This window comes from Cucumis sativus, chromosome 5 (genome assembly GCF_000004075.3).
Source record: "Cucumis sativus cultivar 9930 chromosome 5, Cucumber_9930_V3, whole genome shotgun sequence".
Taxonomy (NCBI): Eukaryota; Viridiplantae; Streptophyta; class Magnoliopsida; order Cucurbitales; family Cucurbitaceae; genus Cucumis; species Cucumis sativus.
In genome coordinates, this window is record NC_026659.2 from 25,269,806 (window position 1) to 25,291,689 (window position 21,884).

At 31.5% G+C, this 21,884-nt stretch overlaps 3 protein-coding genes across 3 annotated transcripts; 1 reads left to right on the forward strand and 2 right to left on the reverse strand.

Moving 5' to 3' along the window:
• Positions 1-2,215: 2,215 nt before the first annotated feature.
• LOC101216216 (cytochrome P450 71B10-like) lies at positions 2,216-4,629 on the reverse strand. Its single transcript, XM_031885303.1, has 2 exons — positions 3,708-4,629; positions 2,216-2,938 (listed from the first exon to the last, which is right to left on the reverse strand). The coding sequence occupies exons 1-2, from the start codon at positions 4,626-4,628 to the stop codon at positions 2,330-2,332; spliced, it is 1,530 nt and encodes a 509-aa protein (XP_031741163.1). The 5' UTR covers position 4,629; the 3' UTR covers positions 2,216-2,329.
• A 7,915-nt stretch (positions 4,630-12,544) lies between these two features.
• Positions 12,545-14,772, forward strand: LOC101215975 (cytochrome P450 71B37). Its single transcript, XM_004135449.3, has 2 exons — positions 12,545-13,532; positions 14,026-14,772. Exons 1-2 carry the CDS (start codon positions 12,618-12,620, stop codon positions 14,638-14,640), a joined length of 1,530 nt encoding a protein of 509 aa, XP_004135497.3. The 5' UTR covers positions 12,545-12,617; the 3' UTR covers positions 14,641-14,772.
• A 1,830-nt stretch (positions 14,773-16,602) lies between these two features.
• On the reverse strand, positions 16,603-18,923 carry LOC116401644 (cytochrome P450 71B2-like). The gene is made up of 2 exons (XM_031885164.1): positions 17,919-18,923; positions 16,603-17,437 (listed from the first exon to the last, which is right to left on the reverse strand). Exons 1-2 carry the CDS (start codon positions 18,831-18,833, stop codon positions 16,823-16,825), a joined length of 1,530 nt encoding a protein of 509 aa, XP_031741024.1. The 5' UTR covers positions 18,834-18,923; the 3' UTR covers positions 16,603-16,822.
• Positions 18,924-21,884: the final 2,961 nt, after the last annotated feature.

Here is a 21,884-nt window from a genome sequence, read left to right on the forward strand (position 1 = left end):
TTACTTCCAAGAGAAACCATGTCTCATTTTAAGCTCAATGGTTACAATATCAATCCAAAAACTCGTATTCATGTGAATGCATGGGAATTGGAAGAGACACGAATTCTTGGAAAAACCTAGAAGAGTTTTGTCCAGAAAGGTTTATGAAAAGTAATATTGATTAGGATGGAGAAAAGTTTGAGTTGGGATTGCAACAGTGGAGTTGGCTTACTGTCTTAATGAAAGAGGAAGATTTAGACATGGAAGAGTTTCCAAGAAATCACCTCTTCAACTTCTTCCAATTCCTTACTTTAACTCCAATTAATACTCATTTCATCTTTATGTCATGGATACAAACCAAAACTTGGTCCAACTTTGGGTCTTCCACTGTTTTGTTTGTATAATTGTAATTTGCAATGATAATATATTGGTCATAAAATCAACTCTTAATTGCTCTTATTTACGTTTCTTGTTTTTCATATTCATTTTTATTTTTGAAAAAAATATTAATTAACTATCATAAATTAAAGTTAGAAGGAAAATGACATTTTCTATCATTCAGTTTTAGCTCTAGTAACCATAAACAAACTTTTAACTTCACATGGTAACAACACTAAATTTATAATTTGAAAAGGAATGTGAATGGCAGATGAAATTAGATTTTTCACACCGGTTGAAAATACTAAAAATACATCAAATTAATTAAATAAAAACTAATGACACTAGACAATTCTAAAACGTTACGATTCATTGAAATTCATTTGTACGTACATCCTTGATCTTAGTTAATATAAAGTTCGAGATAATGTTTCTTCATACATCAAATCCATAAAATAGGACAAAACTAACTCATCTTTACAACAATTATAATTCCCATATATATCAAATACCGAGTGAATTCTAGTTCACACAATTTTATAAAAACAAAGCAATATTACACATCAATCGAATATGAATAATGCTTCCATGTTCAATCCGTCAGTGCTCTTTTTTTGGACGGTGGCATATATATTTTGTTAGCTTACCCTCTTTACGATCATTATTGGACTGTCCTCAATATATAATTCAAATAATATATATCACTTCATTTCTTCCAGTTTCTTTCAACTTTTAGAGCTTTCTGGAAGTGGATCCGTTGTTTACATTGGGAACAATTAATGGATGGTGTAAAAATAAACTTAATTTTAAATAAACTGAATGATTATCAAACATATCCAAATGATTCCATAAGAGGGAGACTCGGTTGTTTCACAAAAAAACAGAAATAAGAGCATATTACTTAAACATTTCAAGTTAATTAGCATACTTTCTAGACATACGTGCAACCATGTTATGATATACATCCCAAGGCTCATCTTCAGGATAATCCAGAGTGTTTGAGTTAACCGTGGAATTTTTTCCATAAAGGTTTATAAAAAGTAATATCGATTATAAAGACAGAACTATAAATTATTACCTTTTGAAAGAATTTTTTCGGAAATAAAGATGAGAATCTTTACAATTGAGTTGACATAACAAAGTGGCATGAGAATGCCAAAGAACTAAGTTTTTCAATTTATCTAATTATTGCTTTTGTAATTAAGTACACTTTTTATTATGTAAAATGTAGAATGTGCTTACCACAATAGTATATTATGGATCTTGTAATTGATGGATGAAATGAAAAAAAATTCTCTCTATTTGTATTATTTCAATAAATATATTTTCATTTAAATTTAATTATTCATTTCAAAATGATAACTAAATTATAATTCTCGGAAAGCTTGTTAAATAGTTGCACTTCTGGAACATGATAGAAATACATAAAATATATTAGAATTAGCTGTCCAAATAATATTAAAGTCAATGTCAATGTCCAAAATTTCAATCTATTTAAATATTCGATATGTAACTGATACATATAAAAAAACCATACTCATCAATCTAAAGTTTGATTGAATTGATTGTTTCATTATTTTACTGTCAAATTCATTATATCTTTTAACTCATTTGATTTCTACACGCATGTAACAAGTCTTGAGTAAGAGACCTCCCTAGAAATAAAGCTGAAAAATGTATTTTCAAAAATCAGAAGTAAATAAATATAACTTCATACTATTTGTGTGAAAAATTAACGTGCATAACATGTGTTACCCACTAATATTAATAAATAAGGTAACTATAAATCCAACCCCAATACCACAAATGTTATCTTCTTCTAAGAATAAGTTCTTATATATATATATAGAGGTGGTACATTATCATATAAGCATTTTATAACTCTAAATTACAATATATAATTAAAAGGGTGGTCCATAAATTTGATCAACATATTTATTCCATTCGGATAACAAATAAACTAAAAGGCAGTTTAAGCTAAGTAAGGGATGGGAACGAGTTCAAGAGGTGACTTTTTGGCAACAGTAAGACCAAAATCCTCTTCCATATCTACATCTTCTTCTTTCATTCCATCTCCCAATTTCCAATCAAAACAAAGTAACAAATTAGCTAATGTCAATTCTATTGTAAAAATTCCCATATTCATTCCTGCACAAACTCTTCTACCACCTCCAAAAGGTAATAACTCATAGTTTTGTCCTTTATAATCAATATTACTTTCTGTAAACCTTTCTGGAAAAAACTCTTCAGGGTTAGTCCAACATTCTGGATCTCGTCCAATAGCCCACACATTGACATGAAGATGAGTTTTGGGATGTATATCATAACCATTGAGCTTAAAATGAGACGTGGTCTCTCTTGGAAGGAGAAGTGGGGCGGCTGGATGCAACCTTAGAACCTCTTTCACTACCATTTTTAGGTATGGAAGCCTTTCCAGGTCCATTTCTTTTACTTGATCTTTTTTTATGTGGCTTCTGATATGGTCTTGTAGCTTTTTCATTACTCTTGGGTTTCTAATTAGCTCTGTCATTGCCCAAACAATGGTGCTTGCTCCTGTTTCCACTCCTGCTAGAAAGATATCCTAAAAAGAACAACACTTGATCCTTTGAGATGAAAGAAAAAATTAAACTTGAATTTTGTTTGATAGAAATTTGATTTTTTTTTGCTTTTAAATTTTTGAAAAGAATAATATCGACACAACCATTTTGATGCGTTAAGACTCTTTCTAAGCTTACCCGAAAAAACAATCAAATTAACTTAAAAGAGAAGTAAATTAAAGAATCTACCACACAACAAATTAGGATGCATAAACATATAGAGATGCATAAACATACACAGATGTACGTAAATATTTCTATTTTGAAAATTAAACTTATGAACATTATTTTATACCTTACACCTTTTTTTTTTGTTTGTTATCTAATAATTTTTCCACAAATATTTCTTAAAATTAACCCTTCAAAATTCTGAAAACTAAAGAAAAATATATATATTTTTACGAGGAAAAAACGACTTAGATGCAATGCATAGCTAACAAAAAAATACCTAGATGCTGGCTAGGTTGCACCCCTCTAATTTATGCAACTTTACTCCATTAAAATTTTTTCATGTGACCCAAGTAATTTTGTGAGTGTGTTTTTTAAATTGAATGGTTATTTTCTTGCTGTATAATATATGACAGCTCCAATGGGAGACAACTATTAATTGCCGAATTCAAATGTTTATAAGGATGAACTGACCACTCTACAATTGTTCGAACGTGAAAAAATCTAATTAATTTTCACAAGAATGAAATGATTATAAAAATATAGAACCACCTAATCAAAGTTTTAAAATATTTAGCTTATTACCATGATTAGTGCTTTAATGCAATCTTGTGTAAGGATGAGTGCCTCAGATTGAAAGCCATCTCTCTTCATTCTCAACAAAACATCAACAATGTTTTCTTCATTTCTAGAATTTGCCTTGTCCAAGTTTATACGATCATCAACTACCTTTTGAAAAAAAGCATCCATCTCACCAAAGCTCTTCTCCAACTTCCCATGAACACCACTGATTCGGTCAAAGATCCAACCGAAACTCGGAAAGAAATCGGTAATCGAGAAGCTTTTCAAGGCGTCAATTGCTCCACGCACAAGCTTTTGAAAATTTTTGTTATCTAATTCACCCCCTCTAAAGCTCTTCCCAAAAGCAATTCTTGTTGTAATATTGGCAGTAAGAGAATAGCTTTTGTCACTCAAATCAATTGGATTTGAAGAAAAGTTTAAGGATTGTTGAGAGATTGAGTTTATGAGCAAACTCACTTCCTTTTCTCTAATACGATGAAATGATTGCACTCGTTTAGTACTAAAAAGCTCGAGCATGAAAATTTTTCGAAGCTCTTTCCAACGCTCGCCATATGGAGACAAACTCAGGTCTTGAAAGTTGTAGGAAAATCTTCCACTTCCCATTAAGCGAGGGCGGCTGCAAGATGCGAGATCGTGGTGTTTGAATAGTTCTCTCGCGGCTGTTGCGGAAGAGATGACGACGGTCGGGATGGAGCCGAGTTTCAGAAGCATGATGGGACCGTGTGTTCGTGAAAGGTTGCATAAAGAGTGATGAGGGTGGGAGCCAAGGAGGTGTAAATGACCCAATAAAGGAAGCTTTGGAGGGCTTGGAGGAGGATTAGTAATAAGCTTCTTGTTGTTGCTGTGAATAAGCTTTTTTGTTTTGAGAAGAAGTAGAGAAGTTAAGAGAAAAAGGAGAGGAAACCATATGAGAATGCTATTCATCATCATATCTCAACAGTGTAATAATGCATTTCCAATGTTTGGGCAAAGTCTATATATATAGGGAACTTTTATCACATATATTTTTAAATACACAAGTGCACTGTCGAAGCTAACTGAATTTTCGACCTTGAGATGGAAGTCATGCCCATACCACTTAGACAAGCTCAGTCTACGACAAACACTTCTATCTTGTCTCCAATAATTCACCTTCGCAAAGCTATTAACTTCCATTTGAGATATTGTGAAATCTTTTTTTTTTTTTTTTGACAATATTGAACAATTCTTAAAATTTATAAAAATTTGCTTACCTTTCATGCACATTTAAGTTCCTTGTGTCTATCTACATTCGGTCTTGCATACTTATTGAATTGTGTACTAATTATTTAGTTAATATTTTTGTTACGATCACCGATTAAAGAAAGTCTTGCATATGTTTTATGCTGCAATGATAGATATTGAGAAAGAAGAATGATTAATATGCTTAGACAATTGTGTAATTAGGTGAATATATTTAGGTTATATATATGTGATGGAAACTCTTATTTAAATCATCACAGCGACTGTATTAATATCTGTGAGATAAATAAAGCCATTAAAATGAAAAATACCAAACAACTATGAAGATATTTATTGAGGGTCGTTATCTTAACATTCCGCCACACAAGGTGCAATTAGTTTCTTGTAAAATATCATATACTGAAGCAATGATTTTTGAATTGTGTCAGCTCTACATGGACATTTCTCTTTAAGATGCAATCGAATTTAGCGCTCTTCCTCGCCAAAAGTGCCATTGTGGCACATTCTTTATTGGGTGCCACCTTAATTTTTGAAAGCTTTCTCGGCTGGAGAATCCAAACATCAGAGTGTGAAATCCCTCTGTTATGATCTTTGTTAAATCATCAACACAATAAAAGGGGAATTATCAAGTTCAAACACTATAGCTTCTGTGTTATATGGACTTCATGGTTAGAAAGAAATAATCATATTTTCAAAGATCAAGGAAAAATCTACCGTTGATCTATGAGAAAATATCCGTGCGCTTACGGGACTTTGGGCTCGCAAATCTCCATTGTTTGCAAACTACATACCGTTATCAATTTAAATGCTTTCTAGTTTTTTTTATGTTTAAGGCTAAACTATAGCCCTCTAGTTGTTTTAATTTATATCTTTTTTGTCCCTCTCTTCTCATGTACTTATTCTTTTTATATTAATGAAATGGGATGATGAATGTGCAATCGAGATGTAATCTAGTGAAGATGTCAGGTATGCACCTACTGGATCCATTGTATTGTTTTCAAAAGAAAATAACTCGACTGGACCATCTCATTGATGAATAGGTAGAAATTGTGTTCTTTGTTTCGTTAAGACAGTTGGTCCATTATATTCTGGTGCAAAATATTTCTCCACGTACGTCTGTATCCTGAAAACTCCATGTATTTTGATAGTTAAAGGATGGCCACACACCAGACTTAAAAGGGACCGCAATAGTCATTTTTAGCAAGAAGAAGGCTGGTATAAGTTAATTATTGAGGTCAGTCTAAAAGTCATCAAAGGAATTAAGCTAAAAAAATAATATGTGTTCACAGAAGCCAATCAAAAGATCTATGTTAGGGAGTATATATATATATATAAGGTTAAAAGACAAATTCTAGATTACAAAATGTTACAAGTTTTGTTTTGGAAAAGTTTTGAAAAATTACATTTTCAAGGTTTATTTAATTTGTTCACTATCTATACCCTTTCAAATCCTTTATATTTACTTGATTAATTAGAATATGAGAAATTATTTGAAGTAACAAAATTTCTCAAAATATTAACAAATAAAGCACAAATTGTGTACTCTATCTTGATTTATTGTTGTTGATTGTAAATAAGACTATCATATCTTAATTACTATATTGGAAAACAATAACCATTTTAATTAATTAATAGTAATACCCCCACGTCCAGGATTTGGAATTCGAATCTCTAAAAATCCCCTACGACCTTGCATGCAACCATCTTAGAAAAATTCCTAGGAGGTCACCTAACATAGGATTGTTCCAAGCTAAGCACATTTAACTTTGAAGTTCTTATGATCGAGCTACCGAAAAGGAACTGCACCTTATTGGTATAGGAAGTAACTTTTAATTCTTTAAAGTTTTTCTTAACCTAACTTTCATGTTCTCAGTATCCCTCTCATTCGATGTGATATTGGTTCATTCGTGTTTCCCTCCTAAACTCGGGCGTTACATTAGATGATGTTAATTTATCATTGCTATTAAAATTAATTATAAAACCTTCTTCATTTTAAATTAATCATTAACTAAAAATAATTAGTTACATCAAAGAATAGAGCGAGACATTAGCTAACAATACTTGTTCGGTAGAACAATTGCGGGGATTATAAAAATCAAACTTTCAGAATCTTGGGAAGAAAGTCATATTAATTACTGTTATGTTAAATTAATTTTGACAATAAATGAAAGGTCATATATGAAAAAAAAAAATGGATCTAATACAAAACACAACTTCAAGCACAATGTCACAAAATATATATGATAAGAGGGCTCGAATGAACACAATCTCTCTCTCGAGATCTACCATAGCTATAGAAAACTCAACTTCAAAAAGGAATGCATAAAATTCCTCAATAACAATACATGAAGTTAGTTTAGGCTTAGGCAACCCCTAAGCTCAAAACATTTAATATACACAATTTTTTTAATTAACGAGTCGACTAACTCTAAAAATGAAAAAGATCATCATTATAAATATGGCCTAGTTTTGAAAATATAATTTTAGATGAGAATAAATATTCTCTACAAAAAAAATAAGGAAGTCAAATATAAAAATCTTCAAATCACGCTGACAATTATAAAAATGATATAATTTGTATTCCATCACATGTAACACAAGTTCTTGAAATAAGACACCATTGTCGTTCTTGGCAATGTCTTTGATATGTTGCTCCAGTTGTAACTAAATCGGGTTTTTCTCTAGCCCCACAATTTTTGTACCTCCGTGCTTATTGAATATATATCGGAAATGATGATGGTGCTAAAAAGGTGCCTACCTAGTAGAGATGCTTGGGTGCACCTACTAACCCACATTGGTATCTTTTTTTAAAAAAAAATTGCTCCAGGTTTGTCTATAATAAAATAATTAAGCTAACCACACAACAGTTTTGTAATAAAATCAGCCCATCACACTACAATAACAGTATCAATTGTTAATAGTAATATTAGCTAAGTCATGTAATGGATAGTCAATACTTAACCAAACAGACTGTATGTGTTCTAAAATAGAATTAGTTGTGAGTATTAAATCTTAGTTTTGTTTCCAATCAATTTGATACCGTTTTTTTTCATTGTTATTTTGTGTGCTATAAATTAATGCTGAGTATTGGCCATTGGGGATTGGTTTTGTTGTGGGTTTTTTATTGCTCTTTGAACGAAGTTTCCTTTCATTTTCAAAATATAATAATAATTGCAACACTTAATTAACAATAATTTAGAGAAGAAAAAAAATGGGATGTTGATACCCAAATATCTTTCTCATTTAATTATATTACTTTCAAAGTTTACTTTCATTTTCTAGATATTGATATTTTGAACCTTATTTGTGTGGTGTTCTACTTTTTAATATTTGAATAACGTTTATGAAAATTTTATTTTGAATTTAAGAAAATTATTTTAAATTATGGAGCTTCTTAAAAATATTTATAAATATAGAAAAATATCACAATCTATCTATGTTAGTTAAACCATGATAGACCAAAATAAATTACTATCAATGTCTATCTTTGTCATGATAGACACACAAATAATTGTCTATTTTGGTCTATCACGATTCATTGTGGATGTATAGATTGTGATGTTTTCACTATATTTTGTAAAAGTTTTGGTTCATTTTGTTATACTCGAAGAAAACAATACTCATATATATATTATTGGAAATGTGACCAAAGTTTCTACATCAATTAATAATATCCAAAGTGGATAATATTATATTATTGTGGAGATACTTGAAGGGCATGTTGTCCTAACGAGTGGATATAAGAACGTAATCATGCCTCTAACTTGATCATGTCGGTAGAATCCTTGAATAAAAAGATGTAGTAGAGCCTTGAAAATAGGTCATGTTTGTGATTCGTGTGGTTGAACACTATTAGATAGACGATGAGGTCTAGAAAGAGGAGTTAGTTTAGATAGAGTTAAGAGAATGTATGGATGGTTATTTGAGGGGAGGCTTGGTGGTACTTTTTTGAAGGGGAGGATTAACGGTAATGCAACCAATGTCTGCCTCGACCACACACTATATTTAGATAAGGGAATGCCTGCAGGTTATTGGATGACTATATATCTCCAATGGTATGATGAGACTTTTTGGAGTTATACCAAAAGCAAAGACATGAGGGTACGGTGCAATATATGCTTAAAATGGACAATATATCATACCATTATACAGAGATTTGGAGGATCAAACCAACATAACATAACAATATTTAAATGAAAAGAAAATTCGGATTAGAGTAATTATGGTGGTCTTACTGCAGCCACAAGTCCAAGCCGCATGAGATAACAGCAACCATGCCGTGGCCCAGCTTTGCATCATATGCATTCGGTTAAATCAAGAAAAGTCCAAAATAATGCATAGTGATCGACCCCAATGTCACTCTGTAAGTCAGAATGATGTTGGAAAAATTCATGACGTAAATGCATGGCTATGAATAATCGATAAAAAAAAAAAAATCTAGAATTAAACCACACATTTAATTTGGGTTCATTTTTTGGAACCTCAACCCAAGAAGATGTCTCAGTGAAAGAGAGGTAACATCATGGAACAATTCCCACTCCCAATCCGTTGAAAGGTTTTAGCACATTAACATCGAACTTAAATAGAAACAAATGCTATACCACAAGATGTTCATCACCATCAACAGATCTCTCAAAAAAAACCTTCAAACCTTTGAAATCATATCGTCTTTCAACTGTGCCTAACAAGTGCAAATTCTTCTTATGGACAGTCATTCACAACAAAATCAACACGATGGATGTCATCCAAAAAAAATGTCCATCACTATGCTTAAGCCCAAACAGATGAATCCTTTGCTATACCAACAACGAAGACTTCAACCACCTACTTCTGGCCGATTGTAAGGTCACAAAATCGATCTGAAACAAAATCTTGAGAGCAATTGAAAGATCAATAAACAATGATAATCTAAACTCCCTAAGCAGATCTTTAAGCAAGCTGAAACAAACAAGCAGAAGAAATATCATTCGCTTCAATGCAGTTGCTGCTTTCATTAGGACAGTGTGGTTAGAAAGAAACAACTGATCGATTTTTAAGGAAAAATCCAAATCCATTGTTAATCTTTGAGAAGAAGTGATTAAAAACTAAGCATAAAATGTGCCTCAATAGATGAACACTTGGTCATCATCTTTTTCTACTATGATCACCTCTAAAACAGTATGAAAATTTTGTAAATATTTTGGTTAGTTTTGGAGTATTTGAAAATTATGCAGCCTCACATGTAGATGGTAGTGATAGAGAATAAAAAGTTGGTATTAAATGGAGCCGCAAGTGGCCCTGCCCGGTACTCTCCACTCAATCACTCTCTCTTGTAACACCACAGGTTCAATTATTGGAATGATAATATATATATAGAGGATGATTTATTGGAATATTGTATTTTCAAAAACTTATTAGTAAAACAAGATTGGTTTTAAAATGCATTCAGAAGGACGAGTGAAGAGAAAATTAGAGAGGACGAGGAAGAGATCAGAGAAAATTGGAAGTGAGAGAAAAGGATGTACTCTTGCAAAATGTATCCATTCGGGTGACAATTTTTCTCTCATTATTTTTTTTTTCATTTATTTCATTTGTTTTTTTTTTTTTTTTTTCTGTTTTATTTTATTTTATGCAAATGTTTTGTTAGCAATTTAAATATAAAAAAAATAGATACACAAGATTTAAATAAAAAACCAAAAGAAAAAAGCAGGAGTAAAAATATGATTTGTCCTAATATTTCAATATTTTAAAAAATTAACATTAGATAAATTCACAATACATTATTTGAAGTTTTAATTTTATAGATATATAAATTGAAATCTTTTAGTTTAGTTTTTTTTATACCATTTTAGAGTTTTTTATATATAATTTTTCTCATTTTTGATTTGACTAGGGTAAGTCTTTTAAATTAAAAAGATTGGTTTGCCGATTTGCATTATTTTTTTAATGTAAATAGTGAAATGATACAAACCTATGATCGAATGATCTTTTATTTATTTTAATGTTTCAGATTATTTCAAAGTCATAAAACATATGACAAACGGAATGATAAGATATATGATACACAAAGAGTTTTTCATATGTTTTCAATTATTTTACCTTTAACTATTTTTCAATTATAAACAATTACTAAAAATACAATCGTAAATTTTCATAAGAAATAATATTAATATACTATATAATAAATAATATTAAAATAGCAAAAAAAAAAGTTATGATAATAGGGCAATGTCACTACATTTTCTATATTGAAGAAATAACAAATTTAAAAGTTAATAACTCTCTTATAGCTCTTTGATAGTCATATGATAGCCGTCTGATTTCACTAATTACTTGTCATATTTACCCGTATTCACAATATTAAAAAAAGAGGTGTCATGAGTTGTTTTTTCTAAACGTTTTTGTCATTCGATGCAATTTCCTTATATTTTAAAATATTGTTTTTAAAATTATTATATTTTAAAAGATTAACTATTTTTAGGGTAAAAACATTTGTAAAAGACAGATTTTTTTTTAAAATAATGTGTTTTTAAAAAGTATTTTCAAAATTAGGGTAGTTGGAAATTTATGTTTTTGTTTAAATGTTCAACTTTAAATATGTGAAAATTTTAGTTTTTGTTTAAATGGCCAAATTTTTGGTAATTTATGTTTATTATGAACAAATTAAAAAAATAAACTAAAGGTAAAACACATCATTAGTGATATCTTATAAGAATTTTTGTTAATTTATTAAAGAAATCTTGTGGCTTATAGATAGATTGAGAAAAAAATATTTTGAACGTTTTTTTTAATACTTGGTTCTCTACTTTTAAAATATATATATTATATATTGATATTATTAAGAATACTCCTACATCTAAATCATGTATTAGCAACTTCTAATTTATAATTAATTTTAAAAAGTTCAATTTTTTATTTATACAACTTGAATAAGTTCTAGCAAAATTTAAAAACACTTAAATTATACAACTTAAGAAGCTTCCCCATCTCCCTCTACGACATCATCGCCTTGTCGTCGTCGTCGCCGTCGAATGCGTCTACGAAGGAAGAACGAAAAAGAGGAAGAGAAAAAATTAAGAGAGGAAGGAAAAAAGATTTCGAATGAAGGCAGAATGAAGGCAGAATGAAGGGATTGTAAGGTTTTTAAAATAGGCGAAGTCGTGTACCCCGTACACGACTTCCTGCATGCGCGACACGCGTCCACACCCTCTGAACCCTCTGAACCACACGTGTACACGATTCCAGTCAAAAAACGTGGGCCGGGTCCACGACTCCACTCGGATATCGTAAACCCGGTCCACGACACCATTTCGATTTGTTGAAGTCGTGTATCCCGTACACGACTTCAGTCACCTATTTTTGAAAATACTTTCCCAACTACTCTATTTTTGTAAATACTTTTACAAAACACATTATTTTTTAAAAAAATCATTTTTTCTATATTATACATGTGTTCCATTCCTCCTTTTAAACAACAATTTTGATAGAAAAAGAAAATAAATCTATAGATCACATCACTAATTTCTGTGGCTTAAAATGATCTCCTATTGTGCAAAATTATTGATACTTGACAATGACAAAATCATTGTACAATAAAGTGAGATACAAGTTATATTGATTTATATTTCCTATATATAACCCTGCCAACAATGTCCATTACTTTGTGCCTTTCTTTCTCTTCCTCTCTCAGATGCTATAGTTGATTCATACACTATGCTTAGCCTTTACGTTTTTGTTCTCTTTTTCTTATGTTCTCTACTCCTCCTAAAAACCAAGAAAAATGTTGAACTTAAACACAACGATGACCATAAATTTCTTCCTCCTCCAAGCCCTCTAAAGCTTCCTTTGTTAGGTCATTTACACCTCCTTGGCTCTCACCCTCATCGCTCCTTGTGGAACCTTTCGAGAACACACAGCCCTGTTATGCTCCTCAAATTCGGCTTTGTCCCGACCGTCATCATTTCCTCCGCAAAGGTTGCAGAAGAGTTGTTCAAACGTCATGACCTTGCTTCATGTAGCCGCCCTTGCTTAGCGGCCACTGCAAAATATTCATACAACTTCTTGGACTTGATTTTTTCCTCTTACAATGATCACTGGAGGGAGCTTCGTAAGATTTGTATCGTCGAGCTCTTTAGTGCAAAACGTGTGCAATCTTTTCAACATATTAGAGAAGAGGGAGTGAATCAACTTATGAATTCCATCTCTCAATCCTCATCTTCTTCAACTCTATTTGATTTTACAGTAAAATCGTATTCTCTCACTGCTAATATCTTGACTAGGATTGTGTTTGGGAAGAGTATTAGAGAGAGTAAAAGTGAACTAGATGATAGTGATGTTGAGGGGGTTATACAAAAAGCGAGCATGGCAATGGGAAGATTCTCGGCAAGTGATTTCTTTCCTAGTTTCGGATGGATTATTGATCGGCTCACTGGTGTTCATGAGCAGCTTGAGAAAAACTTTCAGGAGTTGGATGCTTTTTTAGAACATGTAATCGAGGATCGTATTAACTTTAGGGCAGCTTGTCAAAAAGAAGAAAACATTCTTGATGTTTTGTTGAGAATGGAGAGAGATTGCTATGAATTTGGTTCAATCAAATTCACTCGAGATTGCATTAAGGCAGTTGGCATGGTAAATCTTAAATTTGTTATGCATAACACATAGTAATTTTATCTCAAAATCGTTTAAATTATTTTCTAAACCTATGAGGATCTTTATTAATCTTTTAATGTAAATTTTCTAACAAAGCCGATTGGTTTTGGTACAGTAATATTCAAAAGGTTTTATGTAATATTTATTGATTGTTTTAAAAGATAAAAAATTTACAATTAAGTTTGGAAACCAATTTTTTATAAATGAGAAATCCAAACAAGTAACAAGAGAGGTTACCAAAATCAATTTTTCTAACTTTGCATAGCATGCCAAGGTAATTAATTTTCTTGGTAGCTTACTTCGACTATCATACGAGAGTAATAGTAATTATGAGAACTGTGTGCAATGTCATTGTACATCAATATATGTTTAGTTTTTTCAATGAACATGGTCAAAGACCAAATTTTCCATATTATGAAATGAAAAATTTTAAATTCTTATGTTCATTTTCTTTTGGTGTGTGTGATTTAAGAATTTATTTTTAGCTGGAGTGGAAACAGGAGCAAACACACTTGTTTGGACAATGACAGAGCTAGTTAAAAATTCAAAAATAATGAAGAAGCTACAACATGAAATTAGAAGTACCATCATTCAACAAGATCAAGTGAAGGAGAACGAGCTCGAAAAGCTTCAATATCTAAAAATGGTGGTGAAAGAGGCTTTACGGCTTCATCCACCCATCCCACTTCTTCCAAGAGAAACCATGTCTCATTTTAAACTCAATGGTTATGATATCAATCCAAAAACTCGTATTCATGTGAATGCATGGGCAATTGGAAGAGACCCTGATTGTTGGAAAAATCCACAAGAATTTTGTCCAGAGAGATTTATGGAAAGTAATATTGATTACAAAGGACAAAACTTCGAGTTAATTCCATTTGGAGCTGGTAGAAGAGTATGTCCGGGTGTGAATATGGGGATTGCAACAGTAGAGTTAGCATTGGCTAATATGCTACTGTGTTTTGATTGGAAATTACCAAATGGAATGAAAGAAGAAGATTTAGATATGGAAGAGGAATTTGGTCTTTCAGTTTGGAAGAAATCACCTCTTCAACTTCTTCCAATTCCTTACATAAACTCCAATTAACACTCATTTCATCTTCATGTCATGGATAAAGCAAGCATGCTGTAATGTTGGGTTTTCCCTCTTTAGTTTATATTATTGTAATTTGCAATAATGATAATATATTGGTCATAAAATCAACTCTTATATTGGTCTTATTTATGCCTTTTTTTTTCTTTTTCATATTCTTTCTTTTTTGAAAAAAATATTAACTATAAGTACATATTAAACTTAAAAGTAAAATTACCTTTTCTATCTATCTTGCGTTTTTAGCTATAGGTTATTCGCCAATTTCACTGGAAAAAGATAGTAAATTTATAATTTGAAAATAGGAGAGTTTGCAAAAATGACAAAAAAAAAAAAAAAAATTGAGATTAAAAGAACTTATGTCATTATATTTTCTAAATTTATTTTTTTAGTAGAAAAACGACTATTTCATTTAATTTAGGATAACCGAACTTATGTCATTAGTTATTTTTTTTAAAAAAAATTTTGTCATCTAATGTAATTTTTGGTTGAAAAGGAATGCAAGATGAAATTAGATTTTATAGTAGATGACTTTTCTGAATTAAAATATCAAACATATAGCAATTATTTAAACAATTTGCAAATATAACAAATTATTTTTATTTTTTAATTATTTCAAAATTGTCCTTGGCTCTGTTTTATATGTGAAGGGTATAGTGGTAATTTGGCTCAAATGGTAAATTTGTAAATCTTTCATTCTCCTCCTCAGGTTTTTTTTAAGAAAAAGAAAAAAGAAAAGAGAGGATACAACCAACAAAACACAGTGAGAGAGGTGGAGGGTCCGAACAGTTACCCACTTTACGACGTTGAGTTCCAGTTGACGGCGAACGGCAGTGGTGCTACGGTATTAGTTCGGTGTCAGGGTTCGAGCGTTTTTCGGCGTTTCAGAGTCGTTTTTTAGCGTTGGGTTTCGGCGGGTCCGTTTCAACATTGGGTTTCCGACGGGTCTGTTTCAGCGTTGGAACCAATCTCGATATCGGAGCCATTTCAGTCGAACGTGAGTCTCTCAGTTTTTCTTGGCATTTGGTCGACGGTACAGTTGGATTTGTATTGTGGTTAATAACAGATTGCTATTTTGTTGAATTCTGTAATTGGTCGTTAATATGATAGTAATGATCTATTAGTTAATATGAGCACAGTGATATTAGTCTATGAATGATAGACTTGTATCTATCTAGTAGTCTATCAATGATATTTAGTCAATCGATGATATACTCTATCTTTTATAAATGATATATATGAGTGTAAGGCTAAGATGATAATTATATATATATTTTTTTCTTTTTTTACAGTAATTTATAATTATGATTAATGACTGTGATGGGTGTAACACTACCTCATTTGCAAGCTTCATACTGTAAAAAGGCCACGAAAACAAAATCATTTGCAAGCTTCATACTGTAAAAAGGCCACGAAAACAAAAGAAATATGATTGATGAGAAGATGAGGTCACAACTGCAAAAGTGCACACTTTCACTATTTTTACAACGATGTAACATTATGTTCTTGAGATAAGAATAATTTTGCTTGAAGATTAAGAACGTTTTTTTGTTAGCACTAAATACATTTTATTTGTTTGACTAAAACCTTACATAAGAACTTACCTTTACATGTAGGTGGCTTTCTCGTGTCCATACAAGTGGCAACCCCTTCAAAAAAATCAAAAGCACAACTTCAAACAGATTGGCATATAGACCATACGACGTCCACCACATAATGAAAAGCTTCAAACAAAATATTCATAATTAAGCAACGGCCCTAACAACATATCATCATCTTCAAGATCTAGAAATAGACACAACCAGAGATTTAATAGGGAAAACATGTTCCCCATTCAAAATCTACAAAGCATCAACAAATTAGAAACAATCCAGAAAATAATGAGTATACAGAATTTTTTAGATAATGAAAAATGAAGTCTGCAGAATAATATATCTACATATTCTAGAAGACATTGTGTGAGACACAATATAATTTCTGTATAAATATCACTAAAACAATCCGAGAAACAAAACTCAAACATTCTTGAACAGAGACCATAGCCAATTCCATAATCCATAACACCATGCAGTACTACATATGATTACATTTCATACAACATTAACTAATTTGTTATATCTACATTTGGGGTAATAATTATTCATTATTATTCTTCAATATATAGATAGCGATTAAACTATTAATCCAAACTTAAGTAAGGGATTGGAATAAGTTGAAGAGGCAGTTTCTTGGAAGCTGAAAGACCAGCATCTTCTTCCATATCCACATCTTCCTCCTTCACTCCTTTTGGCAATTTCCAATCAAAACACAACAACATGTTTGCCAATGCAAGTTCCACAATAATAATCCCCATAGTCATCCCTGCACAAATTCTTCGACCAGCTCCAAAAGGAATTAACTCAAAGTTTTGTCCTTTATAATCAATATTACTTTCTATAAACCTTTCTGGAAAAAACTCCAGTGGGTTTTTCCAAGATTCTCGGTCTCTTCCAATTGCCCATACATTCACGTAAATATGAGTTTTTGGATGAATATCATAACCATTTAGCTTAAAATGTGACGTGGCCTCTCTGGGTAACAAAAGTGGGACTGGTGGATGAAGCCTTAAAACTTCTTTAATCACCATGTTTAGATATTGAAGGTTTTGGAGATCGCTCTCCTTCACTCGATCTTCTTTAATGGTGCTTCGGATCTCATCTTGTAGCTTTTTCATTACCCTTGGATTTTTAATAAGTTCTGTCATTGCCCAAACTATGCTGTTTTCTCCTGTTTCTACTCCTGCTAGAAATATATCCTTGATGCAAACACACACCCCAAACAAAGGAAAAGAAAATTAGCTCAGGTAAAAATTAAAAGCAGAAAAGTATTTAGGTGTATCCTAAATTACTACAGGGATGCTCGTGTGTCCCACTAAAATTAAGTTTATTTTTATTCCATTTCTTAAATAGTTCCCATTTTAAAAAAAAAAAATTTATTGACACCTGTTAAAAGATTTTTTTTTTTAAAAAAAAAGTCTTAATTTCACTGAATTTTTTGAAACTTTGGTAGAAAGAGGATATAACAAAGTAAAAATTTAAAGGTGGAATAGGATGACTTATAGACTTGAGTTTCAAAGATGAAAAACAGAAAACCAAATAATTAGTCGCCATCTAAATTTAAGAAAGGTTTTTTCTTGTGTTTAACAAGTTAAAAAATTATAAACATATATCAATTTATGAGTTAGGAGTGTATTATTAGATATATAAAAGAAAGAAAGAAAAAAGTTAAAAATTTACCATGATAAGTGCCTTGACACACTCGTGTGTAAATTTCACAGTATCAAATTCGGAGCTATCTCTCTCCATTCTCAACAAAACATCAACAATATTTTCTTCACTTGATCGATAACTTTCCTTAAACTTGATTCGATCATCGACCACTTTTTGAAAAATTGCATCCATTTCACCAAAACTCTTCTCCAATGTCCCATAAGCTCCACTAATCCAATCAACAAGCCAACCCACACGAGGGAAAAAATCACTCACAAAAAAGCTTCCCAATGCAACCATTGATCTACGAATAATATGTTGAAAATTCTCATTATCTAATTCTCCACCACTGAACTTTTTCCCAAAAGCCATTCTAAAGATTACATTTGCAGTGAGAGCATATGAGGTTTTAGCCAAATCAATTGGAGTGCCAAGAGATGAGGAATTAGATATAAATTTTAATAGCTTATCAATTTCCTCTTCTCTTATATGATAAAATGATTGCACTCGTTTAGTACTAAATAGCTCGGTCATGAAAATCTTTCGAAGCTCTCTCCAACGCTCCCCGTGTGGGGATAAATTCAGATCTTGAAAGTTGTATGAAAATCTTCCAGTTCCCGTTAAGCGAGGGCGACTGCAAGATGCGAGATCGTGGTGTTTGAATAGCTCTCTGGCGGCTGTTGCAGAAGAGATGGCGATGGTTGGGACGGAACCGAGTTTCAGGAGCATGATGGGGCCATTTTTTTGTGAAAGGTTGTATAAAGAGCGATGAGGGTGGGAGCCAAGGAGGTGTAAATGACCTAATAAAGGAAGCTTTGGAGGGCTTGGAGGAGGATTAACAAGGTTGTTGTTTTTGTTGTGAAGAAGCTTTTTTGTTAAGAGAAAGAGGAGAGGAAGCCAAATGAAAATGCTACTCATCATTATCTCAATGTGATAATGCATTTTTCTTAAAGGTCTCTACTCTTTAGAGGGAGAAGGGGGACGATGTGTGGAATGAAGAAGTTGGGCAAATTAGTCTATATAGAGGGTCGTTTCTTCTATCATACTCATTATATATTGGGAAAAAATTAGTCTATATAGGTAACTTGCAAACTTTGATTTATGATGTTTGAAAATTGTGTGGCTAATAAATTTTGAGGAAATAATAAATGTGTACGTAAGAGAAATGTTGAAATTTTCTCTATATTTTTAGAAGTTAAATCAATGAGATATTAATTGAAAATTGTGTAATTGATCAGGCAAACAAGAAAAAGTAAGTGATTTGTAACATGACATATAATAGTTGAAGAAAAATACATATATTTGTGTTGGAAAAATACTTACAAAGTGGACATCCCATATGCATAAAAATTATCTAATCAATAATATGTTAGGTGACAATTTTTTTTCATTTCTCTTTAGATAATTCAATTTTTTTTTTGTGGGTATAATGGAAATGCGATACATATAGATATCAGTGCATTAAATGCACTCATTTACTGCTCTTTGTATCATTTAATTTACTTGGTTGCATTTGATTGAGTTTATTTTTCACATCGTTGAACTTTTTTTATCTTTTGCAGCAGATTCAACTCTATCTACCAATATATCACATAGCGAAATTATTATTATTATTATAATAGAAAAAGAATGAAGAAAAGAGTTTACTAGAAAATTGTAATGAAATACTGAATTATACCTAATATTGTTTTGGGTAATGTTAATTATTGGTAGCATATTTTCCAAGATAATAAGTACATAGGGAGAATCTAAAAAAAATTGTAAATGCCTATGGAGGTATCAATGTGAGCCAAAATCTCTATGGAGATCTGGGAGATTTTTCACAGAAAGGAAATGATAGCAGCTCAAATGCTCCTTGGAGATCCATACATAAAAGGATTGAGTGGTATATAAAAGCAACATGAAATGGAAAGTGAATGATGGTAAATACATAGCTAGTTTTCTGGCATGGAGCATGGAATTCTGAAATACCGCTGAAAATCAAGGATTCTTGACTGTTTGCTCTCTCAATGATCAAGAATGGAACAATCGCAGATGCATGGAATGAGAATATTGGTGATTGGTATATCAAGCCAAAAAGATCTTTTAATGATAGGGAAAACAATGCTTGGAATTCCATAAAAGCATCTTTTCCTAATATATCTAGCCATAGAGGTATAGACAAGTCTAGATGAAAGTGGAACAAACGTAGGGCTTTCTCTAACATGTCTCTATAAGAAGCCACATCCACTCCTCCATGCTAATTATGGCCACATAAACATCACTCTACATGCATTTATGGAAATCCAAAATCTCAAAAAATGTAAAGATTTTTTTATGGACTTTACTGCATAATGATGTTTTGTCCTCGAATTTGATTAAAAAAATAATCAAAATAGTGTGCTTAAGTCCAAGTTGGTGTGTTATGCGCAAATAAAGTAATGAATCTATCGAGCATCTCTTCATCCAATGTCGTACAACGCAATATCTATGGAACAAGACTGACATTACACAAGGATTACAACGCATCTCGGCTCCTCCAAATAGCCTTCCCAACAAAACCTCTAACAACCCAAAGTACAAAAGAGGTGCTATTTGACTCAATTTTGTGGTTGTTGTTCTATAGGTCATATGGTTGGAAAGCTCTATCAAGTTATGAAAGGATATATGCAATTATAGAGGCCTATGGACTTCAAAAGGCAAGTTTTTTTTTTTTTTTTTGTTAATTACACACTTTCTATCATATCAATACTTTGTTATTGTTGTATGGGTTTATCTCTAGCTTTAGAACATTTTGTTCCCCTATGCTTTAATGAATATATATTGGGTATGATAGAGGTTCTAAAAAGGTGTCCACCTAGTAGGAGCTTGGGTGCACCTACTAATCCACCGTTGGTATCCTTTTAAAAAAGAACAATAAACTAATTAACTATGAATAGTATTTTGAAGGATTTTGAAAGTTGAATATATATTATATACATTATTTAGAGGTAGCCTTTTAGAAAATGGGTGATTTGTAATACATATATATATAACCCAATCAAGAAGAGAAGTGAAGTAGAAAGCAACGAAACTTTCACATGGAGCGTTGAATTTTGGAAAAAAACTTGGTTGCGCAATCGGGATTAATAAAGTTCTTTATATCGTATACGTTGCTTTCAAATGAACTTCATTTCTAAATTTTTGAAGGACAATAGAGGACGTGATTGGAGAGTGATTAGTCACCGAAAGCAGGATTTGAACAACAACAGTAGTAGCAAATATTATCAACATTCAACCCAATTAGCTAACCTATATCTCCATCATCATATCGTCCTTTACTTTATTTTCAATTGATATAAATTGTCCATTACTTGTTTCCAATGCAAACAGCGGGTCCACTTCCAGAAAGCTCTAAAAATTGAAAGAGACTATAAGAAATGAAGTGATGTATATTATTTGAATTATTGAGGACAGTACTCTCCAATAATAAGAAAGAAGCCAAGCTAACAAAATATATATCTCATGCCTCCGTCCAAAAAACGAGCACAGACGTATTTCACGTGGAAGCATTATATTATTCATATTCCATTGGTCTGTTCTTATAATTGTGAACTAGAATTCACTGAGTATTTGATATATATGGGAATAGAAATTGGAATTGTTGTGAAGATAAAGTTAGTTTTGTCTTGTATATATTTGATGGATTTGATATGTATGAAGAAACATCTCCAACTTTATATTAATTAAAATCAAGGATGTAAAAATGAAACTTCAATCTGCAGTTTTAGGACTAGCCAGGGACATTAGTTTTTATTTATATAATTTGATGTAGTTTTATTATCTACCACCATCTACAAGTTACATTCTTTTTCAAATCATAAATTTATTATTTTAGACAAGTCAAATTAAGGTGTGTTTTTTATTGGTCAAATTGACAACAATAGAATAACGAACAGCTAAAAACTCAAGGATAGAAAAGATGCTTTAATATATGATAGTTGATTTTTTTCAAAGAAAAAAAAGAAACATAAA